This window comes from Callorhinus ursinus, unplaced genomic scaffold (assembly GCF_003265705.2).
Source record: "Callorhinus ursinus isolate GAN/ISIS: 27379988/994484 unplaced genomic scaffold, GSC_fseal_2.0 scaffold55, whole genome shotgun sequence".
Classification (NCBI taxonomy): Eukaryota; Metazoa; Chordata; class Mammalia; order Carnivora; family Otariidae; genus Callorhinus; species Callorhinus ursinus.
Genome location: NW_027397117.1, coordinates 6,761,942 through 6,788,507, shown reverse-complemented (window position 1 = coordinate 6,788,507; position 26,566 = coordinate 6,761,942). Strand labels below are relative to the sequence as shown.

The 26,566-nt window shown below is 47.7% G+C and overlaps 1 protein-coding gene across 5 annotated transcripts in view; it reads right to left on the bottom strand.

Annotated features, from left to right (window-relative positions):
- Window positions 1-1,956: 1,956 nt before the first annotated feature.
- AUTS2 (activator of transcription and developmental regulator AUTS2) overlaps window positions 1,957-26,566 on the bottom strand; it is a 1,158,197-nt gene continuing 1,133,587 nt past the window's right edge. For all 5 annotated transcript variants that reach the window (XM_073884256.1, XM_073884253.1, XM_073884254.1 and 2 more), the window contains 10 exons: window positions 25,724-25,768; window positions 22,389-22,484; window positions 19,653-19,724; window positions 18,410-18,439; window positions 16,685-16,756; window positions 13,076-13,217; window positions 9,882-9,959; window positions 8,881-8,964; window positions 7,516-7,738; window positions 1,957-5,168 (listed from right to left, as the gene is read on the bottom strand). In XM_073884256.1, coding sequence (XP_073740357.1) covers window positions 3,920-5,168; window positions 7,516-7,738; window positions 8,881-8,964; window positions 9,882-9,959; window positions 13,076-13,217; window positions 16,685-16,756; window positions 18,410-18,439; window positions 19,653-19,724; window positions 22,389-22,484; window positions 25,724-25,768 — 2,091 coding nt within the window. In that variant the 3' untranslated portion in view covers window positions 1,957-3,919. The remainder of the gene's footprint in view (window positions 5,169-7,515; window positions 7,739-8,880; window positions 8,965-9,881; window positions 9,960-13,075; window positions 13,218-16,684; window positions 16,757-18,409; window positions 18,440-19,652; window positions 19,725-22,388; window positions 22,485-25,723; window positions 25,769-26,566) is intronic.

The window sequence follows — 26,566 nt, the reverse complement described above, 5'->3', positions numbered from 1 at the left end:
TGATTCGGGGTCACTGCAAGCGGAAGGCCCAGGGGTGGCTGCAGGGCTCCCTGATTCCTCGTCCAAGCTCCTTAGCGGAAGCTTCCAGCAACTGGGAGGTGAGATGCTATACACCCTTGCTTTGAACTTGCCCTAAGGCCAAAGTTAGGCCGGCCAGCAGGTCACAGTGTGGGGACTGTCTTTGAGGATGCGATTTCCTATCCAATAAACAGCCCTATTCTACTGAAAGAAAACTTCCCAATGTCCAAGAAATCGCTCTGAACTTTATAGGGCGATAATGACGGGAAGTTTACAAAGACAACATGCGAGAGCCCACGTCACTTTTACTGCCCTGTTTTCCTTCGGCGGATTGATTCAAGTCCTCGTGGGGTCTTCGGCATGGACCCATGCTCCCGAGAAGGTCTCGAACACCCCCCGCCGCAGAGCCAAATCCCGTCCCACGTGGCTTCTTATGCTAGGAATATATGCAACATCAACAGTCACATCTGATTTCCTCTCCTCCACCTTGATTGAGGCGGGAGAGGATAAACAGGGAACGCTGTTGCGAATATCCATCCAAAATGGTAATTATTGCATCATTATATTCGCTACTTTACTTGTCATGTACCATTAGAAGGGTACCAAGATCACTGTCAGTCAAAGGCGGTGGAGATAATTAGAGCGTCTATAGGTTAGCAGGAAATCAAATTGGTGCTAGTCCCCATCAATGCCAGGATGCTGAACGTAATTAGAGGGAAAATATGCAAAGGTGGAGATGAAGAGAACCCCAGGGATTCGATACCATGACTGATTTGAGTTTGACTCTTCTACGTTCTGACTTTGCAGATGGGCCGGGCATGGTGCACATTGAGTGGGAGGCAGGGAAGCCTGCCAGGCTCACACATCAAGATGCCGCACAGTTTGGGGTGGTGGTGGGGCAGGATCCCAAGAACTGCCTGATTTGGGAAAACGGTGTTTGTCGTGTTTTCCAATCCACTCGTTTTTCTTCCAATTATGTTCTCCGGTCTGGGAGGCGGGTGTTAACGGGAGAGCAGAGCCGAGAGAAGTGGGTCTCTATGGCTCTGCCATCGGCTTTCCAGGCCTGCAAGCCCGGGTCCCTTGACCAGCACGGTCTCCCCGCGCCGCCCCCCTCCGCCATGTGGGAGAGTCCACGGTGCTCCCTGGCCACAAACGCCGAGCCCACATTGCCGGTCACTTCTGCGTCTAAGCCCCGGACGGCAGCTGTCTGCATCCCGCGAACCTGGGCTGCTTCCATGCCTTCCCCGAGAGAGAACAAACACCAATCCAAACAAGTCTCATCCAAACAGCAATTTCATGAGGTCAACACAAGAAAAATGAACAGTTTCTTACATCTTGAAAAAACAAAACAGATTTTAGAGGACGGGGCAGGGGGTGGGGTGGGCCCGTCTGCAAACCGAGGAGGGACAGGCCAGGTCATTCAACGAGACACAGAAAAAAGTAGAGACAGGAAGAAAATATCGGGAAGGTCTGGAAGTAACATACAACTGACCGAGTCCACAGACTGAAATGCCAAAGAACGAACAAGCAAAGACTGTCGTCAAAGGCCCCGAAATCAGATGTGTCATCAACGTGGATGAAGTGAATTGCTGAGCTCTGAGGCAGGCCCATCCCCCCCACCCCCCGTCGGCCCCCATCACCTGCAAGATCCACAATTCCCTTCCCGTGACTGAACAGTGTTTTGCTTATACCATCCCCAAAATAAAAAAATGAAAAGAACACAAGATCCACAACTGATGGTGCGGGGCACAAAGGTTTACAGAAACTAATCGGCGGGTCACTAACCGCGTTAGGTAGGGCGACCGGCCCACGCAGGTCAGCCTGGCGTCCTCGCTCGGGCTGGGTTCAAGACGTTTCTTTCCAAGAGCCTGGTCTTGCAAGTGTGGCTTCTTCCCTAAGGTAATGATGGCCATCTCACACACACAAGCAGCTGGAAGCTTGGTTCACATTTTTTAATAACATGGCACAGTTTACATTACACAAGAAGGCTCCACCGATGAGAACATGCTGAAGAGTCAGTCGGTTTTCACGTGTCTTTTCACATAGGGTCTAGAAAGGACTTTATTACATACAGGATAAACAGCAAAAAGGTCTGTATAGAACAATCTCTTTACAATACTGAAAACTACCACTACAGTTCCAGTGTTCATATCCCTCGGATTTTTTTTTTTCTTTTTAAGTTGCTGTCTTTAAAAAAAAAAAACAAAAAACCAAACAAAAAAACAAAACAAAACAAAAAAAAATAACCACTGCACAACATCCGGAGTTCACAAAATCTGAAGCTCACCACTAAACCTTCAGTTTACTACTAAAATAGATCTCTCTGCTTATTAGAAACAATGGTCTGTAGTTAACTTTTTTTTTCTTTTTTGCAAAAACAGGATAACAACATCAGATAGCACTTTAATATACTAGAAGACCCAATGGAACTAATTTTATTTCATACATATATTTTACAGTCCAGTAGACAAGATATAGTGTTATTTCTCTGCTAGTAAAGTCATATTCTCTCCAAATATGTAGACAAGAGGCTTAATGTATTATAAAAGTATTATGAAGACACATTAAGGTTGATGCGAACTTAAAAACCACACGCACACACAAGACTTTGTCTCCGCCACTGTTCGCCCTCCGGGACTCTCCATGGCGGCGCCCGATCGACCTGTTGTGGCTCTTCCCAGACTTTCTTACCAATGGGAGCCCAGCGAGCCACATGAGCAGATGCGCCACCTTCGATCCACCAGTTACTGAGGACAGTGAAAAACATATCCATCATCTGAGAAAACGTGAAGCTTTCTTTCAGGATTTGTTTGGGTGTAACCACCTCTCGTTACCAAACAAGGAGGGTGTGTACAGATAGGAACTAGGACACCCTAAAAAAAAAAGCATGGCTCCCACATGAGGTGTGTGTGAAATCACGTGACTGATGGTGACGAGATGCTTGGCGGCCTGTGTGTCCCCTGATTTTGGCATCTGACAACTCCCATCCTCCCCTGGCACTGGCTGTCCTGTCTCCCCACCCCCCTCCCCACTCCACCCCCCACCACCACGGCCCACAAGCGACAACTTCGGAAGCCAAGTTTTCAGCCTGGGGTCCGATTTGCAAAATAGGAGGTTCCTCCGTTTGAAAAAACAAGCAAGGAAAACAGAGTCATATCACGTAAGCGCTTGTTCAGGGAAAATATGACCTTAAGTATGTTGTAAATGGATTTGAAAAGGCTCCTTTGAGTCAGGAGGGCTTTCGAGAGAAGCCCTAACATTCATTGCATAGTTGAAGGGTTTAGCTGTCTAGAACGATATATGGGAACACAGCCGCAGCCGACCGCGCTCGCTCATATTAAGTTTGCAAATAGCACATTTTAAGAAGTATTAATGTATTATGTTACTTACTCTTTATCTATTTACATTTGTACAAAGTAAAGCTTTCATCTTACCCTTTGCATATATGAACCATTAGCTCACGAAGCAATGTTTTTTTTTTTTTTGTTTTGTTTTTTTACATAACTATGTACACGGCCTTCCCTTCCTTCCGAAGGAGCCCCACATGCTGCCTGGTGTGCACCTGCTGTTGCTCTCTCCCCAGTTACCGCCGCGTCGGTGTGTGTCTGTCATCTTCACTGTTTTGGTTCAAATCAAAAAAGTTTTATACGAGAAACCAAAGGAGTTGGGGACATGAGAACATAGGACTTGGCTAAAAGATCTGAAAAATTTCAACATATAATATACAAAAACCATTTCAAAATCTGCACTGAGTCTATACATTTTTTACAAGGGGAGGAGGCAGGGGCACGTGGCCCCCAGTCTGTGGTAGCGGTCCGTTCTCTCTCTCTCTCTCTCTCTCTCTCAAGTCTGCGTCATGTTGGTGTAGAGCTTCTCCTTCCTCTCTCGGGTCCCTCTCTCCTTACCGAGCTTCGATATCCTTCAGAGTGTGGGAAGGAGGCCTCTCCCTCATCTCTGCCGACAGAGGAGTAGTCCTTCGGGGCGAGACGGGGCGGCCCCCCAGCGTGGAGATGAGCGGCGGGGGCGCGCTCAGCGCAGCCGTCGGAGGGGTCTTGTTGAGCAGTCCGTTCTGGTGCCCCGCTGTGGGGCTGATCCGGGGGTAGTGCATGCTGGGGAGCCCTGGGGTGATGAGGCTGGGGTGCGGCAGGTGGCCGTCCAGGGAGGCGGGGTGCACCGAGTGGAGCCGCGTGTGCTCATAGTCTTCTCTGAGCATGTGCAAGCGCTCCCGCTCGTCCAGGTGCGCCCCGCGCTCGTGTTCCCGCCGAGGGTCCACGGACAGAGGGTGGTGGTGGTGGTGGTGGTGATGGTTGTAGTCGTGAGGCTCCCTGTCCCTGAAGGAGCGATCGGCTTCGTACAGCCGGGGAGTCGAGAGACGGTGGAGAGGGTCGTTCCTCAGCAGGAAGTCCCTGCCCAGCGGGTCTCTCCGGTGAATGTCAAGTTCTCGGTAGGGATCCCTCAAAGGGTCCCGTATGGGGTCCCAATGGAAAGAAGGGTACGGGAACCGCTCTCCGCCCGGGATGGGACTGATGCCCATGAAAGGAGTCATCATGCGAGTCCTGTCCAGGCTGCTGATGCTGTTCATGGGGTGAATGCCTGTCACCCCCACCGTCATGGGCATCGACGCCAGGGGCCCCGGGTGCACACTGGACGAGGAGTTTGGAGGAGGCGCCTCCGAAGACCGGTGGGTCTGCGGGGCCTCCGGAGGCAGGTCGTGGTCTTCTTTGCGTTCCTCCTTCACCTTGACCTCAGAGCCCTTCTTGGGGTTCTCGTAGGCCGGCTCGCTCTTGCGCGGCTCGGCCTCGCGGCTCGAGGTGCTGTTGGGCCTGGTGCTCTCCACGACGGGGGTCCGCACGTAGGGCGATGGCACCCGGGCCATCTGCTTGGCCTCTTCACCCACGGCTCTCCCCTCGTGGCCGTGGCCGTCCTTCTCGGGCAGGTGGCCCTCCTTCGCCTTGTGCTCGTCGGCGGTCAGGTCCTTGCGGGATTCCGAGTGGTCTCTCTCCCTCTCTTTGGATTTGTCTTTCTCACGAGCCTCAGTGTTCAAATGACCCCTGATCTGTTCAGTGGAGCTACGGTTATGTCCCAAGGTGCTCACCGGGAGGATAGGTGCTGGTGAAGGGTGGCTGGAGTGTCTTTTTTCAACGCTTTCCCTGAGGGGGAGAGAGAGAGAGAGAGAGAGAGAGGGAAACAGAGAAGCAAGTGAAATGGGGCTGCCGGCCTGGCGAGGGGCTGCCGATGAAATGGTGGTGTGAGAAGGACGGGCTCGGGTCTGGCTCCCGGGGTCACCGAGGCCGCTGGATGGGCCCTTTGTACAGCAGAGCCAGCCACCCTGAGCCTATTCACCTAGATTTTAGAGGAAGCTCTACAGGGGTGAAGTGCTAGGGGTGAGGGGAGCAGGAGGGCCTGAGGGGGAAATAATTCTCTCTGTATGTAAGATCCACATGCCTCCATCAAGACCACAGACGAAGAGCTTTCGGCACGTGGACGTGGACCAACGTGGCCAATAATAGTGATGCGGCGATAAGCCCGCCTGTCTAGAATCCTAGGATCATTTAGTGTTAAGAAGAAAGCTTGAGCAGCCTGAACACAAAGACGACCTTTCTTCCACCTTCGTGATAACCGAGACACGGGAAGGAAGGGTCTGACGTGAACGTGATGGTAGCTTCCAGCTCCGGACATCAGGACGGGTGACCTGTCTCAGAGTAAAGGATGCAGATTCAGAGCATCCTCCAAGATGCAGCACGTGAGGGGGCTCTGAAGGGAAACCACAAGTTCAGGGCTCGTGGGTGGCAAACAGGGCTTCCACCTCAGGAAGGACAAGAAGACCGCAATCTGAGAAGATGGAGGAAAGACAGTAGGAAAAGGGGGGCTCCCCAGGCCTCAGGGGACAAATGGAGAACAATTTTAAGAGAATCTGGGAAAGGAAATGTGGAAGAAGAATCTTAGGGACCTGTTTGGGACGGGGGCTGAAGAATCCGGGGCAGAAGATGCCGAGCACGGGACGACCACAAGGCAGACGGGAAGAGGGAAGACAGGACCGGGCACGTGGCAGGGGCCGCCCCAAGACAGATGGGGCCGAGGTGAGGAGCAAGGCACCTGGTTGGCTTGGCAGCTCGCAAGGTGAGGGTGGCCACGGCGAGAGAATCAAGGAGGGTTCTCCTACAAATTTGGTTTCTAGCCAACACGCAAGGCGAAGAAGAGGAGCATCTTCAAAAAGTAAGAATAAAAAAGAGTGGGTTTTATTAAGTTTCGGGACTTGAATGCAAAGGCCATTTTGACTCCATGAAGAAAGATGTGAAAAGGTTTGTGGCCACATCGTCTTCTCGTCAGTGACGGACTGCCCAAAGAAAGCTCCCGGTCCAGGCTAGGCCCACCTCACTGTGGTGGTTTACCGCGGAGAGCTGAACGCCATTAAGTGTCCTCCCACTGGCTAAGAGAGTTTTATTAACATACTGTCTTGAAGGACGAATGTGTCTTTTTCTTTTACAAGAGAGAAATCAGTTAGAATGATGACCTATGAGGAATACATACTAATCTGACACATTCAGAGTCTGCCAAGTTGAATTCTTTTAAATCACTAGCGTGCGTGCGCACGCACATCCCATACATAATAAGGAAAAATTAAAGATTTGGCTCATGTATGAGACCTAAGTACCCAAAGGAGAGTGTTATTAGGGATTTTCTGTCAAACGTATCTTGTGTTTCCTCTGCTTAGCAGTTTGTTCAAAAGGAAAATCGCCTACAGAAAGAAAACAGAAAGGGATACTTGCTTAAGAATGCCTATGACATTCTTCAGAGAAAATAAGACATTTTCCTCTTTAAGGCGATTCTTTTTATAGGCATGGGTTACCAAGTACAGAGCTAAAAAAATGGTTAGTCAAATTAATTTACCCACTGGCAAAACAAAACCCACACCAGAAATGCTTGCTGACGCTCTTCTGCATCTAGGTTAGCAAAATTTTATTTGTCATCTGTGAGCCCAGGATTGGAGTTTGAACAAAATTTGAGAAAAATATGATGAGACAATGTAAACGTGACTTTCTAAAAGCAAACAAAAAGAAAAAGAGAGAGCGAGAGAGACAGAGGGGGGAAAAAAAAAACCTATGGATGATTTAATGGACTGCACGAACTTGAAAGCAAATATGGTATTGATTCATGCTGTGTGTGTTTGGTCCAGAGCTCCACCTCGCTGTCTCGGAGAGAAAGATGTATACTGGCATACACTAATGCTCGCAGGGCCTGCCGAGGTTCTAAGGGCGGATGTGCGTCTGGTCGGGAAGTTCTCACTGCGCTGCAGTTATTACAGCCCTACAGTGGCGGTGCGCTAGGGGGCCGAGGGGGGTGCTCTCGGGGACTGCGGGGCCGGCCCGGGCCGAGCGAGAAGCTGAGGCCACAGGGCCAGCCGGAGCACAAGGCTGGGACGGGGAGGAGGGGACGGCTGTCCTGGGCACACAGCGGGCTCCCCCAGTGGGACTCGAGAACGGGTTCTTTCCGTACCTTTCTTTGTCATCTTTACTAACAGATGAGTCTCGTTTATCTACATCTCTATCTCTGTCATGAGCTGCAGCGGACGCGCTACGCTCCAGCTCCCCTGGCTTCAGCCAGGGCGGAGGGGTCGGGAACGACGGAGGCGTTCGGTGTAGCCGGTTCCAGGGTTCGTGAGGGTTGCTAAAGTTCTGCACACTGGGGCCATCCTTGTGGCCGAACATTGAGTTGGGTGCTGAAATGGTGAAGTGGAGAACAAAAAGGTTTAAGAGAAATTATATAATCTGCCGTAATGAAGGTACTTACCAAAAAACTTTTAACAGCACTCAGAGTTAAAATGAATACATATTATGGGGAGCTGGAAAAGGAAAGGAGATTAACAGATTCATTAGAGGAGTGCTCGTCCTACACTGGACAGGTAGCTCACAGCTTTTGTTCTTTAACCAAAGGCGACGGGGCGGGAGGGGAGGAGTCAAGAGGAAGGGGACCAGACAGGTGTCAAGAGCACCTGATCGAACACGTCTGGTGCATGCAGAAGCCCCCAGCATGCAGAAGGGGGTATTCTCGGGGGTAACTCGGATGAAGAGCACTCGTTGCGGAGGTGCATTCAAGCTCATCCTCGACCCACAGCCCCACTAACGGGACCGCCATTCTTCCCACAGCGTTAGTAGACGCAAACCGGTGTCGTCAAGCCCGGACGTGGCCTTGACCTAAGCAGACAGGTAAGGTCTCCGCACAGGACGGGACTGGGAGGGCGCACTTAGGGCTGCATTTTAGGCCTCCAGTGCCTGGAGACCATGATATATGGACGGCATGAGAGAAAATGGGTTGAACAGTGGCTCAAAAATGAGCAGGTGTTACACCTCTTTTTCCCACTTGAGATACTTTTTAGTAGAAAATGACACGTTCCTTCCAGATTATGGAGTATGAAACGCTGCCCACTCTTGGCTAGCTTCAGGCCGGTACTGTTTTCCTGCTATTTTTGGTTGCGTTTTCTCAGGGCCACTAGTGCCAAAGGTGAGGTGAATGTAACAGCAGTTTCCCCTTCCACTGGGAGCTGTGACTAAAGTCCTGGACGGTAGGGATGGAATATGGAGGAGACTGAGCTTAAGCGACCTCACGGAGTTCCACCAGTGACATCACCTCTCCTGACGCTCAGTAACACACAGCAAGAGCGGGCTTCCCTTGAAACACTGCCTTCCATGTCAATGCACCCTTCCCCCTGACTTCACTGCCGAGGCCTGCTTCTCCGGATATAACCTAATCTGTTTCCCACGAGGACAGTTTCCTTTTAGCTAGAAAGGTCTTGAGCCATAGACAGATCAGAGGAGACACATAGTCCGAGGCAGATTTTTAAAAAAGTTAAGAGGTACTCACTAACTGAAGGATTTCCGAGTCCCCCGAAGGCATTGCCACCAACAGCTGTGAGGCCAGTGAACGTAGACGGACGGTTAAAAGGCTCTGCGAACAGATCGGGAAGAAGGAAACGGTTGCAGGACTGGGATGAGTGAGGAGCCTAAGAGCTTCCTGGGAGCGGGAAGGCGATGTGGGAGCCCCGCCCTCTCTACACTTGGACCCGAAGCGACCCTGATCGTGCAGAAGGACTCACTGCGCCTGGGTCTGGGCACTGGATTGGCAAAATATTTACAGGAGCTGTTGTTCCAGAACTGTGCATCCTGCCCCACTCCCCTTGTGCTGGGGTGGGGAGCATCGCTCAAGCCTTCCCGTCCTGCCCTCCCTCTTCGGGGAAAGTACCCTGTAGGCTCTATGAGAACAAACTGGAGGACATCCTCAACTAAGTCTCCCAGTGATGAAACTGTGAGGGCGCATCTGTGAAGACACCCCAGGGTCACATGTACCGTTGCCCACCCCTGCCTGTACAGTCGCAGAAAATAGCCAAAGAACAGAGGCCACAAACAAAGCGCGTATCCTTGCTAGGAAAAGAGATTCACAGTGAACTGTGAGGGGATTACGAAGCCGCATTTAACGCCTCCTTGTAATGTCATCTTGCCTTACCTCCCACCTCCCAGAGGTGGACAGGGGGTGAGAGTTCACCATCTTGCCCCAGTGGGCAGGCACAGGGTGCTGTACATGCGGGTCCCCGGAGGCACCGGGGCAGGGCTCCTTCCCACTGTGCCATCAGTCACGTCAGATGGGATCACGACTGAGCACACGTCCACTACTTTAAGACTGTCGTATAAGAGGTGCCAAAATCCCGAGGATGGATGGCAGGCGTCCCAACTCTCCTCCACAAACACCATTATCACCCTAAGTAATCACTGCGGTGTCTAAGGCGACGGCCAACTGGCCAGGAAGTGCGGCAAACCAAGGTTTTTCTGAGACACACATGTCAGTTCCCATCACCGATGGCAACTCACCCAGGTGAGCGGCAGGGTTAAGGAAGTTGCTGTGATGGGGGGGTGGCCCAAAAGGGGTCCCGGTTGGGTGTGCAGCACCTAGAAAGTCAAACATGACAGAATCAGACTTCCCAGAAAGCCAGCTCCTACCACGCATTTGGCTCCTAGCTACCCGAGGGCCCCATAAGAAAATAGGAGCGAATACGTTAAAATAAGGACATGGCTGAAGTCCACCCAGGCAACACGCTGGGAGACGACATGTTTTCTGTTAGGTAGCAGAAAAGAAGGGATGCCCTTCTTCCAACTGGGGCTGGCCACCACCCAAAAGAAGTTATTCCTTTGAAAAGACATGGACCCACAGTACTCGAGGCATGGAGGAATATCGCAAGGGGGGTGGGCGGGGTCGGGGGTGATTCTGTAACCAAATAAGTTGGGAGGATCAAACACCAAGGCACAAAGTGTCAAGTGGGGTTCCTCACTTCCTGGAGCTCTTTGTACGATCCCAGGCTCACTCGTTCTCTGAAAGGGGGACATTTGGCCACGGGATACTTTCTTCACAGAGCGTAATGGGGGGGCAAGTCTTTCACTTTGAGAAACACTGATCTGGAAACTACATTTTATAATCCTTGGCTCAGGAATGGCTGTCCCACAGCGGTGCATCTGGGTGGCCCGGCTCTGGGCCCTGCGGAGCCCCTTCCCCGAGGAGTGTGTTGGTTGTCGTGGGCCCGTCTGGAAGGCCTGGCCCTGCAAAACCCGGGACCATGCACCGCATCAGGTTATGGGCGATCGAGTCCTCCAAGCAGCTCTCCAGCCTTCCGTGCCAGGACAAGCCACTTGATTCCTACATTTGTGGACACCGACAATCTGCTAACGGACTCTATCTGCCCGAAGGGGACCTCAGTTCAAGGTCAGTGGTCTTCTTTCCTTTGGTTTCCCCGTCATCCACATCTCCACCACTGTTTCATATTCTGCCTTAAACAACATGTATTTCTTTAAGGAGCCACATCATCCTTGTCCTGGAGGAAGGTGGGAAAGGAGAGAGGGAGAGAAGGAGAGAGACAGGGTACGCGCCTGGGAAGCAGGACGATATTCGTTTAAGAGCCGAGGGCATCCGGTCAGCTTGTTACGGTGCAGCCGAGCGTGGGGGAGACGTGCTGTTGGGGTGGCAGGCTCGGCTCTGGAGACCAGACTGGCCAGGCTCACCTGACATAATCTCTCTTGAACTGATGTCAGGCATGAATTCCCAACAGGAAGCTTAAGAGTGGCTGTACTGAACACATGTGTGTGAATTATACACACCGGTTCAAAGTTTCACCGAATTACCATGGGGGCAAAATCCAATAGTGCTCAGACTAAAAAAGATGACCTTCCGGAATGGATGTATACACAGGGCCTCAATGAACTGACTGATAGCTACTAATAACTACCAACGAACTGGTCCTCTTGCATTTTGGCTAAGCTCCTATAAACAAGTATAAATTCCCTCAGGAAAGCAGATTAAATGGAGGAGTGTGGTTCCCTCCCCCACACACCCTACGAACTCAATTTATGTTCTGGATTGCTGTTCCCTGCACCCCAAGGCCTCTGTGGGGCCTCGGGTGCGGAGGAATCCGCAGAGCCCCGGAAGGTATCTGTCACAGCTGCGGACTCTTAGAATCGGAAGGCACCCGAGGAGAGGAGTTTTCTGTTCGGCCCAAGACGGTGGCTTCGCCCAGGCGGTGCCGAAAGCTACTCCATCTCCACCCAGAGAACACAGCCCAGCATATTCATTAGGTGGTAACAGCGCTACCAGCTAAATAAAAATCTGGCTGCACACTTTCTGTGTAGTACAAGCTAATTAATGCCTCGATGAAGAGCGGAGCTTTGCTCAGCCCCGCGCCCCCAGGGGTGCCTTGCAGTTCCAGAAATTATTGAAGCAAAAGAAGCCAATTCATCCGCTTGGCTCAAACGGAAGCCAGGGAGAAATCTCTCTATTTCCCTCCAAATATTGCTCTTCACGTAGCTCCGTCTCAGAGCCTAGGTGCCATGGTAACAAAGCTTTCAAATATGTCCCTAGACAGAACTGACAGAGAAAAACCTGAGACCTTAGCAAATTCCATCCACCCTCAAGGGTGATTCACTTGCTTTGGCAACAAGGCCCATTATAATGATGATTTCTTGCAATGGGGGAGTCTCCCTCTTTCTGAATGGAAGAGCCTTAGGTCAACCAAGAATGAGTCCTGAGTAAAAGCCTGGGAAGGCAGCAGGCAGGATGGATGTGAAACTTGTTCCCTAAGGACCAGAAACAGGGAGCCCCGTGCATTTTTATGTCCAGAAGAATAAATTCTACTTAGCATGGTGGGTATGCAGTTACGAAGCTTACGAGCTCAGTGTCGCCATTCACAAGTATTAACGAGCGCAGCTCTGTGCGGCCAAGGAGCTTCAGGACTGAATGATAGGGAACCTGGGATACCAAGAGGAGAGCTCTCGCTTCCTGAGAGTCCTTATGGCCACTGTCCCTTGTGTGTATGTACCTGGAGTGGAAAGGGGTGACCCCCAGTCCCCACCGCCCCCGCTTTGGCATACCTATGAGGCGTTCGGGAGGTTAACGAGCAGACCACATAGGAATCTATACCCTGTCCTGCAAATTTTCTGCATCACTACAACCAGCCAGGCAACAGCCTTATGTTCCGTAGCCAAGAACACCAGTCACCCACGGGCTGACCCTCCCCATCACAGACCACACCACCAGCAGCCCTCTTGATTCTGATTTCTTCATCCTCAGGCTCTTGGGAAAAACAGCATGACCGAGCATCATGGTGCAGAGTGACTGAGTGCTCTGTGGGCACCAACCGCAAGGACAACCACATCCTTATACAATCCCTGGCACTGTCTGCTATCGATGTGCCCTTGTAAGCTTTCTGATCTTTTTCAATAGCGTTTGACATCCTTGTGAGTCATACTGGTTTAATATAGAAGCAAATAATGAGCCGAAGCAATATGAGTCCCCGAAGAGAGAGAGGATCTTTTTTCTTTCTTTAATGAAAGAGGGCATATCAGTGAAGAAGGGTCCATCTCCCTGGATGTACTGATGTTGCCTTGCAAGCTGGCATAAACTGCATTTTTGTTTTTGTTTTTAAGGGAGGGATCGAGCGGCGGGCCCCGAGCACAAACATCATTTATTTAGCTACCTGCGAACTCAATTTCTCAGCTCTTTCCTGGCGCTCTGAACTCACCAGCAGCAGAGAACAAAGTTGAAGGCCGGGCCAGGTCATGGGGGTGGTGGATGGCTCCAAAGAGGCTGGGGCCTGGGGGGCGGCTCAGGAACTCGGGTTTCAATCCGAAGTCCAGCTTATGTGGGTCTGACTGCATCTGTTTCTAAAGCAGCAAGGGGAAAAAGAAAAGATGAAACCCCAAGATCAACATCAGGAAAGAAAGCTATCGATGAAGAGGCAGAGACTGCTCGCTGGAGGAGACGGTGAATGGTGCTCTCAGGCTCCGCGCTGGAGTCAGGTTCAAGTTTACAGGTGCTGTGAGAAGAGCAATCAACACAGTATCTCACCCTCACACGCCAGAAAAGCAGGTCAACCCACGAGGGGCCGGTGGTGCCTGCCACTGGACAGTACCGGCGTCTTTGAGGTTGTATGGCTCGAGGAATAAAACCACATCCGATTTATTCAAACCACCACCGCTCCGAAGTAGTTTATTATTTGCTGTAAAGGCCCATTTTGGCAAGTTTTTAAATGATAGTATTTTAAAGCTCATTTTATTAGGAATTCTGCATGAATAATCTGCTGTGTAAATTAATTGTTAATGACTCTTTGCCATATTCTAGTAGATCACAGTACATTAGTAACTGGAAGTGATGAAGAAATATTTGCATGCCTACAAGCTAATGTTCAAATGATCATTGTTACATCTTAAAAAAAAAAAAAGGAATGCCAAAAACAAACAGAAACAAAGTAGGGATATTCATGTAATGCACTGGGGGTCTTTTCCCTGCCTCTGCCCCATGACTGCCCAAGGAACAGATCATCGGCCCGGCCCAGTGAGCCAAGGAGAACTTCTCTTGTTTTGAATGCTTGGCGTCAGCGGCCATCGCTCTATTTTCGTCCATATATATATATGTGTGTGTGTGTGTGTGTGTGTGTGTGTGTCCCCCCTCAAGCTACTCTCCGTTCACCTTCCCCGAAGACTATAGAGACTAGCTCGTAATTTCCTCCCTTCCTTACCCTGGTGTCATTCTTGAGGCCAGCAGCCCTCTCGAACATGGATGCCCCACGTTAACTCTCAGCCACCTTCTCTCTGAATCTCACGCCTCCCCAGACTAGCTTCCCTCCCCCTTGCCACCACCTCTCCGCCTACCGGGCTCCCATCCTTCACGGCCCTTCACCTGTTTCTGACTCACCCCTCCAGTCTCTTAGCTTTGACTGATGTTTATAGTCCCTTTGGGCCCGCGCCACCTCAAACTCCCTCACATCTGCCCTAAACACATCCCTGTCCCACTCTGTACAAGGAAGTCAGTAAGGAGACAATCTGAGCTAGCCTGTGTGAGCGTCAGAGACAAGAGAAGTCTGCCATGCCCTCATTGCTGAAGGCCGCCATCCTGCTCATCCAACCATACCCATTCAAACAAGACCAGCCTGATCACTCCAAGCTGGAAGCGATACCCCTTGGAAGCAGACAGCATGTTCACAGTTTTTTATGCGCATACGGATATGCTCACTACTGAATGCTAAGTAACTAGATGCCAGGACAGATGAGTGTCCTCTGAGCCTGGTACGGTAAGTAATCTGCAGGCGTTAGGCTCCTTCAAGAAATACTTGGGGGGAGGGGCACTAAAAGAATGAGGAAATGAACATTACAGAGAAAGGGGACAATGCAATTTCTGCTCAAATCCACAGGGAAGACGCTCGTCCAAGCTCCACTATAAAGTAATAGCCAAACCCCAAACCACAGCTTCTAATTCACTATAAATCTATAAAAATCTTTTGAGTGCCTCCTTCAATTTGGTTGCCAAATTATTTAGCACTAATACTGCACGGTACATAGCACAGTTCCATTAACCACAACTTAGGTCCATGAAGCAAAATGGAGCTTGGGGATTACAAAGAGTTTGCTGGGAAGGGAGGATGAGCAGCATGCAAGAGGTCTTCCTAATTGAATTGAGATAATGAAACTTTTAGTCACCGGGGACACCTTCATGGAAAAGAAGTTGCTAAAGTGGCACATACAACATCCTTCACCGCTTTTAAGCAAAGGAACTACAAGGAGGACGTGTCTTACCTACCGTTCCGCCAACCACATCATCCAGAACAAAAAGTGAATTGAACTTAAGCATCAAAATCTAGTTAGCCCTCTGAGCACACATATTTGCTCACGAAGCTAAACCATAAGGTTTCTAATTAAACCTCGCCTAACAATAAAGTAAAAGTGAACAAAACTCACTGATGGGATGTTGGGAGAAAGAGCAGGTACTTGGCACCAAAGCAAAATATCTTAGTGACCTCATTTACTGAGGGTGGCTTTTTAAGTTTTCACTAGGTTGGTTTTTAATTATTTTCTTAAGATTTTATTTATTTAGTTGAGAGAGAGAGAGAGAGAGAGAGAGAGAGAGAGAGAGAGTGCAGGAGCATGAGTGGGGGGCGGGGCAGAGGGAGAGGGAGCGGGACATAGGGCTTGATCCCAGGACACTGGGATCATGACTTGAGCTGAAGGCAGACACTTAACAGACTGAGCCACCCAGGAGCCCCTTACTAGGTTTTTTGTTTGTTTGTTTTTTTAAATTATGTAAGCCCCTTACTAGGTTTTTTGTGTTTGTTTTTTTAAATTATGTAAATTATGTTTTTATAAATTATGTAATTATTAAAAAACAAAACATTTCTAGGATGACCAGCTCTCATTTATTGGCTTCTTTTCTTAAGCTCATGATGGCTCCCAAATGCTGTTAGCACTAAATGCTTGTTTGTGAAAAAAAATGGATGAACTTACTGGAATTACTTGATTGGTTGTTTTCTCCTGTTTTTCTTGGCACGGTTACCCAGACGGTAAATGCCCAGATGGTAAAATCTGGACTGACCAAAGTCAGTTACTTTGGTCCCTAAGTCAACCAGTGATGCCTTATCTGGTCACCTACAGAAGGCTCTTGACCCTGCTGTGTCACAAATGCCTGGTAAAGCACGGACCGTATTCATCTGTATGATGAAAATACAGACAGAAGTTTAAGCAAAATAATCTGCGGACAGATAGGGTAACGGGTCAGAGTGGTTCTGGCAGGTACTGAGTGAACTCTAAGCTCTGTCACTGGTCATCGAGATGACTAGTGCCAAGTATATTGAAAGGTGACTATGACATTACTTCTAGAAGAGATTTCTTCATAATATGCATTGCTGATGGAAGTTCAGTAACATCACATAGGGTAAGCTTTTCAAAGTCATACAGTGAAAAGAATGTACGAATTCTTACAGAAATGACAACTTTCATGTATAGTTCTTCCCAGATACTACGCATTTTCCATATAAACACTTGGTTGCTATAATTAGATTCTCAAACCCGCCCCCCCCACCAGGATTTAACCTATGTTTAAGCTCTGTAGATCACTACAATAACAAAATCGTCTAAAAAGATAAAACATCAGGGAGTTAACAGTTTATTTCTGTTTTGTAATTTTGTGGGTGGTTTCCCTAATTAATAGTACGGTTTCCCAATAGTGTTTCCAAGAGAGACTGGATTCTTCCTGCCAGAGGGTCTTTAGAAGCTGTTTGAATGCCTCCTCTGTCAGGGGATCACAGACCCGCAGGCCCTGTCTCCCCCTCCCGCCGCCGGACAAGGACCGCCAGACTGACCTTGACTTTCTGTTGGTGGTGGTAGATCTGCCAGGCGATGTGAACATGCATAGCACACCACTTCCCTGGTTTCTGGAACAAGAAAGAGCACCGCGGTCAGAAGGAAGACCTTGCACAGAAAACCATCTCCAACTTCTCCGAAGCTTTTCAGCAACTTTGGGCGGCAGAGGCTCTTTTTCACGGAACACGAGTGCTCAGTGCCCCCCAAGCCGGCTCCACCCTTCCTCCACGGAGCCCGAGCCGGTGGTCACTGCTCCCCAAACCCTACTTGACGGGGACCTCCCCGATTACCAGGGACAAGATGGCAAAAGCCTGAGCCCCACTCTGTCTGTCTTTTCTGGTGGCAGCTGGCAGGCCTGGGAGAGTGGGAGGCCCTACTCAACTCAGGCGGCCGCGCTAGGATGCAAATCGGCTGCTCAGAAGAGCTAATTAGTGAGTGGCTGTGAACCGGTTCAAAACAAGAGAGGCTACAGAAGACCCTGTGTAACCTCCCCCCAACGCTGTTTCGTCCTCACCCCCAGAGCGGAACAAAGAAATTCACATTTTTACTGGAGCCCAGTTCCCGCAAGAGCTCTGCTAAGAGTCAATGACCCATTCGTGTTGGTGGGCGCCGTTCGTTCCCAAGCAAAGAAAGAACAAAGGAGAGCGCTCATTCCTGCCCACGTTCCGGGCCTCTGCAATCATCACGTCTGCGAGTGGATCAACCCGTGTCTCTCGTGGTCCGGGCACGTCTTGCTTTTGGGGCAGAGGAGTAACTGAGTGTGCCATCTCACCACCCGGAGTGGGGGGACCCCCTCTTCCCAGTCCATTTGTATTCTTGCTGCGTAATCGACTCATCCGCTCCAAACGTGTGCTCGGTAACTACAGGATGCGTGAGAAGAAACACTGCCCCAGTCCTACATCGGCAAAGGGCAGACGCTTCTGGTTTCTATGTTAAGGAGCTCTTTGTGAAACACACACTTAAGTCCAAGTCTGGGTCAGTTCTCTCGTAATGAAATTATGGGTCATCTGAAATCACCTACGTGATGACACAGTCCTCCTTTGATTCTCTTTGGAGAAATGGCATGATCTGATTATATGTGCCAGACACGGGGTAAGGATAGCAGGAAATCTCTCCATCCATCTTCCAGCCGACGGTCCATCTCCCCCCGCCGCCCCACCAAGTAAGTCAGGCATCTCTTGGCCACTCTCCAGACCACTCAAGACGTTAACAAACTAAGGCCTAGAGTAGCTACTTCTGCACCAGGGGAACAGGTCGGATGGCTGTGAAGGTCAACACTACTTACTGCAGGATGAGGCAGCCACCAGCCAAGATAAACAGACATATAAATATACATATACACACGTATATGCACATATATATATCTGCTAGGTGCAGAAGAGACAGGAAAATTCAGTGAAATCCCAATTTCTGCCCATAGCTTCAGTCCTCCTCTATATAGCCCCCTACTTGTCAAGCCTTTTAGCAACCCTGTGGACAAGAAACTCTGGCTCATATGAATGTTTTATCTGTTTGCTTTCCCTCAGTGGCCTGGCTTCCTCCAACACTCCAAGCAACACAAATTCGGCCATTTTCAATCACACCACCTGAAAAACCCAGCCACTGCCATCCCAACGTTTTATTCCAGCGTTTCTATGGCTTGTTTCCTTGTAATGGATTTGTATTTTTAACCCGCAGGGAGTCAAACAGAGGTTGCAAAACAGTTCTAGAAGGAGCTTTCTTACCCTTAACATAGGTCTGAAAGGATCTGTCAACTGTGAAGAGAAAATGACAACTTGGTTACATGCCTGTCACTCAAACAATTGCTCTAATTAACAAATTTGTAGTGCTTCATTAGGAGGGGAAATTAAAATGTTAGAATTTTACTTTTAAATGAAGCCCTTTTAGAGAATAATTAACCCATTTTCACACTATCAAAAGTGCCAAGCGTCCCCTCCCCCACTTCACAAGCCTGGGTACATCCACACTGACAAGCCCCCGACCAAGTTTAATCAATAGCAATTTGCCCTCTGGCAACATGATTTGCTCACATTACACATCTGAGGAGCTCCACTATCTGGAGCGGCCCTTCCCAACCCCACCGCAGGGGTTCTAGGGCAGAACGGCCTCCAGACCGTAGACCTGTAAGGCTGGGTTCTACCAGGGACCCGGGGAGAACTAGGCTGTCTTTGCCAACACACTTAAATTTGATGACCGCCCATTACTCACAGGTTATGAGATTTTTTTTAGATGGTCACTAACCATCAGACAAATACCTACATAACTGAGTCATTTTAAACTTCTACCTAACTCTGGTCCTCAATTTCTGACTGCCCCTACCCAGGGAAAAAGAAAATACTGTCAAAAGTAATCATTTGTCCACATTTACTACAAAGGCGAATGTAAGTAACAATCCACCGGACAAGACTATCTGTTATATTGTAGAACTTCCAATTCTTTTCCGAAGTCGGTAGAGGTGTGCATTATGAACGGATGAGAGAAGCAAAGCGTAAGGGATACTCTGCTTAGATCACAGGAGGATGCTTCCCGCATTGAAAGTAGAGGGCCAGGAGCGCTGTGTGGTGACTTCCTGACCCGAGGAGCAGGGAGAGGGTCCTGTGACTTCCAGGAAGAAAAGCGCTTACAGCTTCTTCTTCTGGGCAACAGAAATTGAGGAGACATCGACAGACAAGACTGGTCGAACAGAAGCTACACCAGCTAAGAGTAAGAGTGTTCACTTCCTGTGCTTGGACCACAGGACATTTGTCTTCTCTCCCACTGGCGAGTCACTCCCCTTGTGTCATTTAGCCACAGTGGAGCAGGGGAGATTTTTGTTTTCTAAGCATGACTGGCATTTTCTTCCACGAACTAGAAGGGACAGCTAAAATAGCAGCGGAGCTGAAGCAGGAGCGCGCCCCGGGCTGGCTGTCCCTCGGAAACAAACATGCCCTTGGTGTTACCTGCATCCGAGCCTGACTTTCTACGTACCCTCGGGTCCTTTTGGAGCAGAGTGTGTGGGACTGTCCCGGGTCGAGCAGCAACATCGATTGGGTTGGATGTCTACAAATTAATCAGACCACAGCTTAGGAGGCATGGAACTCATGACCCGAAAAGCAAGATCTTTCTTTCGTTCTAAATTACAGAAGTCAAACGTTGATTCTGTTTGTTTGTTTGATTCTGGAATACAAGAGTTGACAGGTGCATACTCCCCAGTGATCACACATGCTCTTCAGGAGGCCCGGTTCCCTCTGTTCTTGATGGACCCTGACCAGAGTCCACCCTGTCTAGGAAAGGCATCAAAAAGCAGAGAGGTGGACCATGCCACATTTGACTGTAATAGAGAGCAAAGGACCGAAAAAAAAAGGGGGGGGGAAAGAACACACGAAAGCACTGCCCCCAAATCCCTGTCTCCCTCCGAGTTACGGATGGCCCTGTCATGGCGTTTTTGCTTCATCACCGAGCATTCTGAGAGATGCTTGAGTGAACATCACGGCAATGTGCTGTATCAGGTGCTTCTCATCAGAATAACTGAAAGTGTTTTGCAGACATTAAGCGAACTCTGAATTTTAACTGGCAGACAATAACAGGGAATTACGCTCAGTAATTACTCATTAGCAGTGGTGGAAATGGGACAAGAGGACCTAATTTAGGGGCCGCACAGACCTACTATTAAATGATTTCTACAGGGATGCTGCTTCATCTGTCCTATGCCGCCACCATTCTTAAATGTCATTCATAACAGTAACCTTATCTACGGGCTGTTGTCCTTTGAACTGATGGCAACAACAGAAAGCCTACTTCCGGCGCACGCAGTCCTTACTTTCTAGTGGATGAAAGGATTCGGAACGTTTTTCACCTGGTATTTTATTTAAGAAATCACAACTTCTGTGACTCCCCTCACCCCAGCAAGTGAACGCATGTGGGAAAAGAGCTCAAGTTTAGGCACAAAGCTTGCCTCTAAGGAGGAGGGAAAAAAAAAAAAAGAAAAAAAGAATGGAAGAAAGAAAAGCAATCAGCCGCTGTCCAACTAACAACTAACAATTAAGCTGGAGTTGTTAACAGCCTGATTTGCATACATATGAAGAACTCCGCTAATGAACTGCAATCTACATATTCAATCAGTAAGATGGCCTGGAAAGGCCTATTTCAACACCAAGAGAGACACTTTCTTGCCCAGATGTAGATTTCTGTGTGATTGGATAATTGTGAGTGAGGGAAATAGTCTAATTTATTAAATGACCTAGCTGTCTGTTTGGGGAGGCACCAGAGATTTGGTGCAACCCAGAGGGGGCAGACCAGGGTGGGAGGGAGGAGTGAATAGAAGCAGACCGGGGGAAGGGGTTGAAAAATCACCACTGGTTCATCCGAGATAGGAGGGGTTGCCCATGGCCATCATTAAAGCCCCGGGTAGAGATAACCTGGCCTATAAACTATAGTTCTGAGCAGGTAAATGTCATTTCTAAGGTGTAGCTGGTCCCACCCCCAAGGCTTTTAAATTTCTTTTCCAATGTCTAGCTTTGAGGCAACGTGCCTTTGGAAATGCAAAATGCACTCATTCTGGGTGACTCTGGCCCCAAGCTGGTGTTTTTTCTCTTAGAAATGAGTGGGGGGGGGGGGGAAAGCAAAGAAAACCCAAATCACATAGAGCAAAATTTCCTACTTTAAAAATCTGAGAATGGTTAGTAACATAACTACATTTTGCTTTTGTATAAAAATAAAGTAAGGGCTGGGCGCCTGGGTGGCTCAGTCGGTTAAGCGTCTGCCTTCGGCTCAGGTCATGATCCCAGGGTCCTGGGATCGGGCTCCCTGCTCCGCGGGGAGCCTGCTTCTCCCTCTCCCACTCCCCCTGCTTGTGTTCCCTCTCTCACTGTGTGTCTCTCTCTGTCAAATAAATAAATAAAATCTTAAAAAAATAATAAAGTAAGGGCTATAACAAAGTCACATAAAGGGAGGGTATTCAGAGAATCACTCCTCAATACTGACCTTTGGAGACAACTCTAGCCCAAGCCGAGTAGAACACTGACTAGGTAGAAAAGGACTTACTTACTGTGAAGGGCAAGAGGTTAATTTCACATTAGGCTGTAAGTCTTGACCTTAAGTGTGACCGTGGCTGAGGGAGGACTGAGGGAGGGCAGAGGCGGAACAGGGGTACATGAAAGGGTGGGTGGCTGCCCTCCACCTGCAGGCAGACCCCCTATTTGCAGACACACAAGGCTAAGGAGCAGAATGGGGGAGATGAGCAGAAGCAGCTTCCTTCACACAACCGGAAGGATGACATTTTAGTTAGTTTTAGCAAGGTTCTATTCCTTGCTATTCAAATCAATAAAGGCTCAGCTATGCCTCTTTGCTAATAACATATACCGCAAGGACAAGTTGGTGCACACGAATCTGACATTTCATACATCTCCTGGCCAGAAGCTTCTGTCCCCAGTACTGGTGGAAAAAAAAATACATATACGTCTTCTGTATGTCTTAAAGATTACAGGAAATCCTAGCTCAACTGAGATTATATAGGTAGTACAGAATGAAAATTAAATTCGGGCTGAGGTTTAAAACTCAAGGGGCTAGCAAAAAAAAAAAATACTCTCTCTCTAATCCCGATGGTCACTTTGGATTAGAAAAATTAGCCACTGGCAGGTGAGAGGCTGTAGAACCCACCCGCCCGCCTCGACTGAGGCTCTGCTTGTAAAGATGCTTGTGTGTTTTCATGGTCAGGTTGCTTACCTTCGGCTGAAATGCTCCTTGTAGTGAACCAAAAGGGCCAGTGGGTGGAATCATAGGGGGGATGCCCGATACTGCAGGAGGGTAGGAATGGAAGAGCTGTGACCAAAGACGGGGAGGGGACAAAAAGATTTTAGTAGGAGGCAAACGATATATTCCAATTCCCTTCCCATCGAATGACATCCACATTAGCAAGCCAGGTAACACCAGTTTGATGCTATTAGTCAAGAAGCCATGATGAAATGATCACACAGATATGCCATGAATGCTTAACTTAAAAAGTTAAAAGTAGTTCAGAATCAATCAGCCGACAAATGATGTCCCAAATGAGGACATCATTAGAAAGGGAGCTTTTCTAATTATTAATTGTTAGATCAGATAGAAGACCTAAATGGCTTGAGATTTTAATGCGCATCAAAAACAGGGAAGGGATGCTGAGCCAAATAAGATGCCTGGAAAATTACAAGTTAATTAGAAAAGGAAAAAAAGAAAAATTAAGAAAAATTAAGAAAAAAGGAAGAAAAAGAAGCAAGTCTTTATGAGTTCCAGGATTTTATACCATTAAAACTCAATTAGTACTTTTAGATTTTTAATAGTTTGAGGAAATGAGAAAATATTCACAATCCTTGCTTCATTAGGTTGTTGCAGAAGTGGTGGTTTCAGAGGACAATTTAATTGTCTCGTCTCAAATGATGACAAATACGTGTGGCAGGGTAAGATAAAATGACTCTGTGTACACTCACAATGAAGCTGTTTTTTTCTGGAAGATGGACAAGCTAAGCTCACTGGGGGCTGCTCAAGCCGAGCCCTTGACAGGTCTGACCACTCAGTGAAGGGGGAAGAATGATTCTGAATTAAGAATATGAATTTTCTGGAATTAACCAGTTTACAGGGGACACGATGGAGGAAAGAAATATACAGCCATACTGAAGACAAGGTAAACACAGTTCTTCCTCCTCCTAAAACTCGAATATTTCTGAGATCCCACTGCTCTGGTTCCACTCTCTTTGATCAAACCACCATGCGGACACTAAGTCACCCCCCCTTTATGGTTGCATATGTCGAAAATACAATAATCACTCAAGCTTTTCCGCCTAATGACTTTACGTTACCTATTTCTAGGTAAGGGCTGAAATGCCCATTTCATAATCCTGTTTTCAGAGCACTGTTTCTGTTGGTCTTTATTTCATTTTGCTCCCTTCAATGATGCAGCAAAGTTTTTCAGACTAATTGATATTGAACTAAATCCACTTAAACAGTGATTGCAAGCCAAGTGCCCTCATTTAAAACTACTTTTAAGTCTAAAATTGTGTTTTAGATACTTGAGTGCACTGCATCTTAATTCCCCTTATAACATCCTAATCCCCAAAGCGGGAGAGACTAAGTACTTCATATATTATCCACTATAACTAATAAAACGAAATAACTTTCCCACAGTACACTGTATGAAGCAGAGTAATTAAATACATGCCACACTAAAACACACTCAAATTTCTATTACTCTGCCTCCAGGTGGGGAATATTTCCTTTAATGTTTTCAATAAAAAGTTAGGTATTTTCACCATTTTCCTTTTGCTGTAGTCCATTACTGACCCTCTTAGAATACAGCTGATTATCCCCCCCCCAACCGACTTGATGAAAAATCTTTAGTACCTAAGTAATAAAACATAAACCTGGCAAAAACTCAGGCCTCTTGGCTTATTCTCCATCTTAAATCTAGGACCCTCTGTGGAATAAGCTTATAAAAAAGCACTACGCACTTTGTCCTAGGGAGTAAATATGAGCCACCTGTTGAGCATCCTGAACTTTCTCTAGGAATGACTTTGTTAGCTGGTGCTTAATTTAAATCAGCAAATACTGATGAAGGGCAGAAATCTGATAATCATCAAGGATGGCACCATTCACGGGACATCCCTAAAGAGGAGACCCGCGGGTTTACTGGATTTTGCATGTCCACTTAAAAAATGCTTTTGTGGGGTGCCTGGGTGGCTCAGTAGGTTGAGCGTCTGACTCTTGGTTTCAGCTCAGGTCATGATCTTGGGGTCCTGGGATCGAACCCTGTGCAGGGCTCTGTGCTCAGCAGGGAGTCTGCTTGTCTCCCTCTGCCTCTACGCGCCCCCCCCCCCCGCTCACTCGTGCTCTCTCTCTCTCTTAAATATTTTAAAAACAAATAAATAAAATAAATAAAAAGTGCTTTTGTATCACAGCTGAGCAGAAAGTGTCAGAACAAAGTGGGGCCCAGGCACTTGGATACACTTTCCTTTTGTGAGGAGGTTTCCTCACGTTATATCTGCATGTCTCTGGAGAAACTCATTCTTCATTATTTCTACTATTTTGTAGTCTTGACTTATCAGCTACACCTTGGACTAAGACAGTGTCTAATGATCTGGTTCAAAGTACGGATGAATTCAGGCTTTGCTGACCTGAGGAGCACTTCTTTCCAAGCACGCATAGTTGAATATGGTGGACCAACATGGCTACAAGCACTTATTAATCTTCCTTTCTGGTGTCATTTAAAAAAATAAAAATCAACCACTGAGCAAAGAGACTTGCAAAATTTCAGGTAAACATGATGCAGTATTCACTCCATAATCAAAATATCATGGTAAGACGTTGAAGGTGTTTGTGTTTTAAAAAAAGTCCTTGTCTGATGTCTCTACTGAATATATAACTTAGGTTGGTACCAGTTTAAGTTCAAGAACTGAACTCTTTAAGATAGGATAAAATGAGTTATTTTTTTATATAAAGAAGAATGAGTTTAAAGGGGAAAAAAATCACAGATTTCCATTATAAACCCTTCTTTTATTTAAATGATATTTTGGTTTTTAGTTGTAACAAGCTCAGGAGGACAATACCAGCCATGTGGGAGAGGGGTCTAATTTCGTCAGGAGGAGATGAGAATCTGCTTTTTTGAGGCACTGAGGAGTCAAAAAGATTAATGACATTCTATTTGGAAGAAATCATTCAAGTTGAATTCTGGGAATTTTGCTTTAATGACACTTCGGTAGATGACTGAAAATCCTGTGATTTCAGAGTCTCCTGAAACCACGGTGATTTCACTGCAGACACCCCACTCTGAGGCCAGATGCCCAGCTTCCAGTGAAGTTCACCTGCGCTTTCCAGTTTTAGGCATGCTAATGATCTTTTGATTCAGAAGACGATACTGCATCGTTACCAGAAGCAAACGTCACAAAAGCAAGCATCCAAAGTGACGAGGAGCAATGGGAATTCTTGCAAAGATGATTAAGGAAGGCTGCTAGTCATTTACTGATCTGTGGCAAGAGCACAAAAATGGAAAAGCAGTTACATTGAATGGGTAGCATGGTAACAAGACTCACACTGTGCCGGTAGAATGGGTCAACTTTTGTAGGGTATTTGTCAAACTGTAAAGGGATCAAAGCAAAAGCTAGTTACTTAAAGAGTCTACATTTCTGTTCACTGCTTCAGCGGAGGCCGCCCTAAGTCAGCTTCTCTGTCATTAGGCTGTTATCCGACTCCATAACCTCGCTGTATTAGGAGGGAACCCTTCTTCACTCCTGAGTTGCTCCGACAAGAAACGGAAAAGCAAAGTGAGAACCCATTCGGTGCATTTAGGCCCTGGTCGCACGAGAGTGTCTTTCTTTCTGGTCTGTTTTTAGAGACTGGCACAAACCAGACGTCTCAACTGGAGAAAGAGGCAATTATCCAGATCAATCACAGAGAAGTGAGCATTTGGTCTAATTCATCCAGAGATTCCCTGTTTTCATCTTCCCTTTGGCAGAAGAACAAGTACGTTCGGCCACCTACTGAGATGTATTATACCCACATGGAAAGGCATCTGGGCAGGGTCTTAAAACTTTTCTTTTGAGCAGAGAAGAGGATACCTCTACTTCCTCTAAATAACGTCAGCATCCTTGTGCTGTAACCCCCCACCCTGGATTTCATTTATCTGTGTAACAGATCACTCACGCTGCCAGAAACTCTTTTTCAAGATAATAGGCCCTTAAAAATATAACCGCTGAAAAGTATAATTCATCCAGAAAAATGACACAGGATTTGTTATAGGAAAAATTTTGGTTCCAACATCTCATTTCTAATATTCTCCTAAATAAATTTAGAAAATAGACTTCAAAATCTATATTTAAAAAAACTAAGTTGAACAAAATAGGGAGGGGGAGGGAGGAGAGGATGCAATGTTTGGT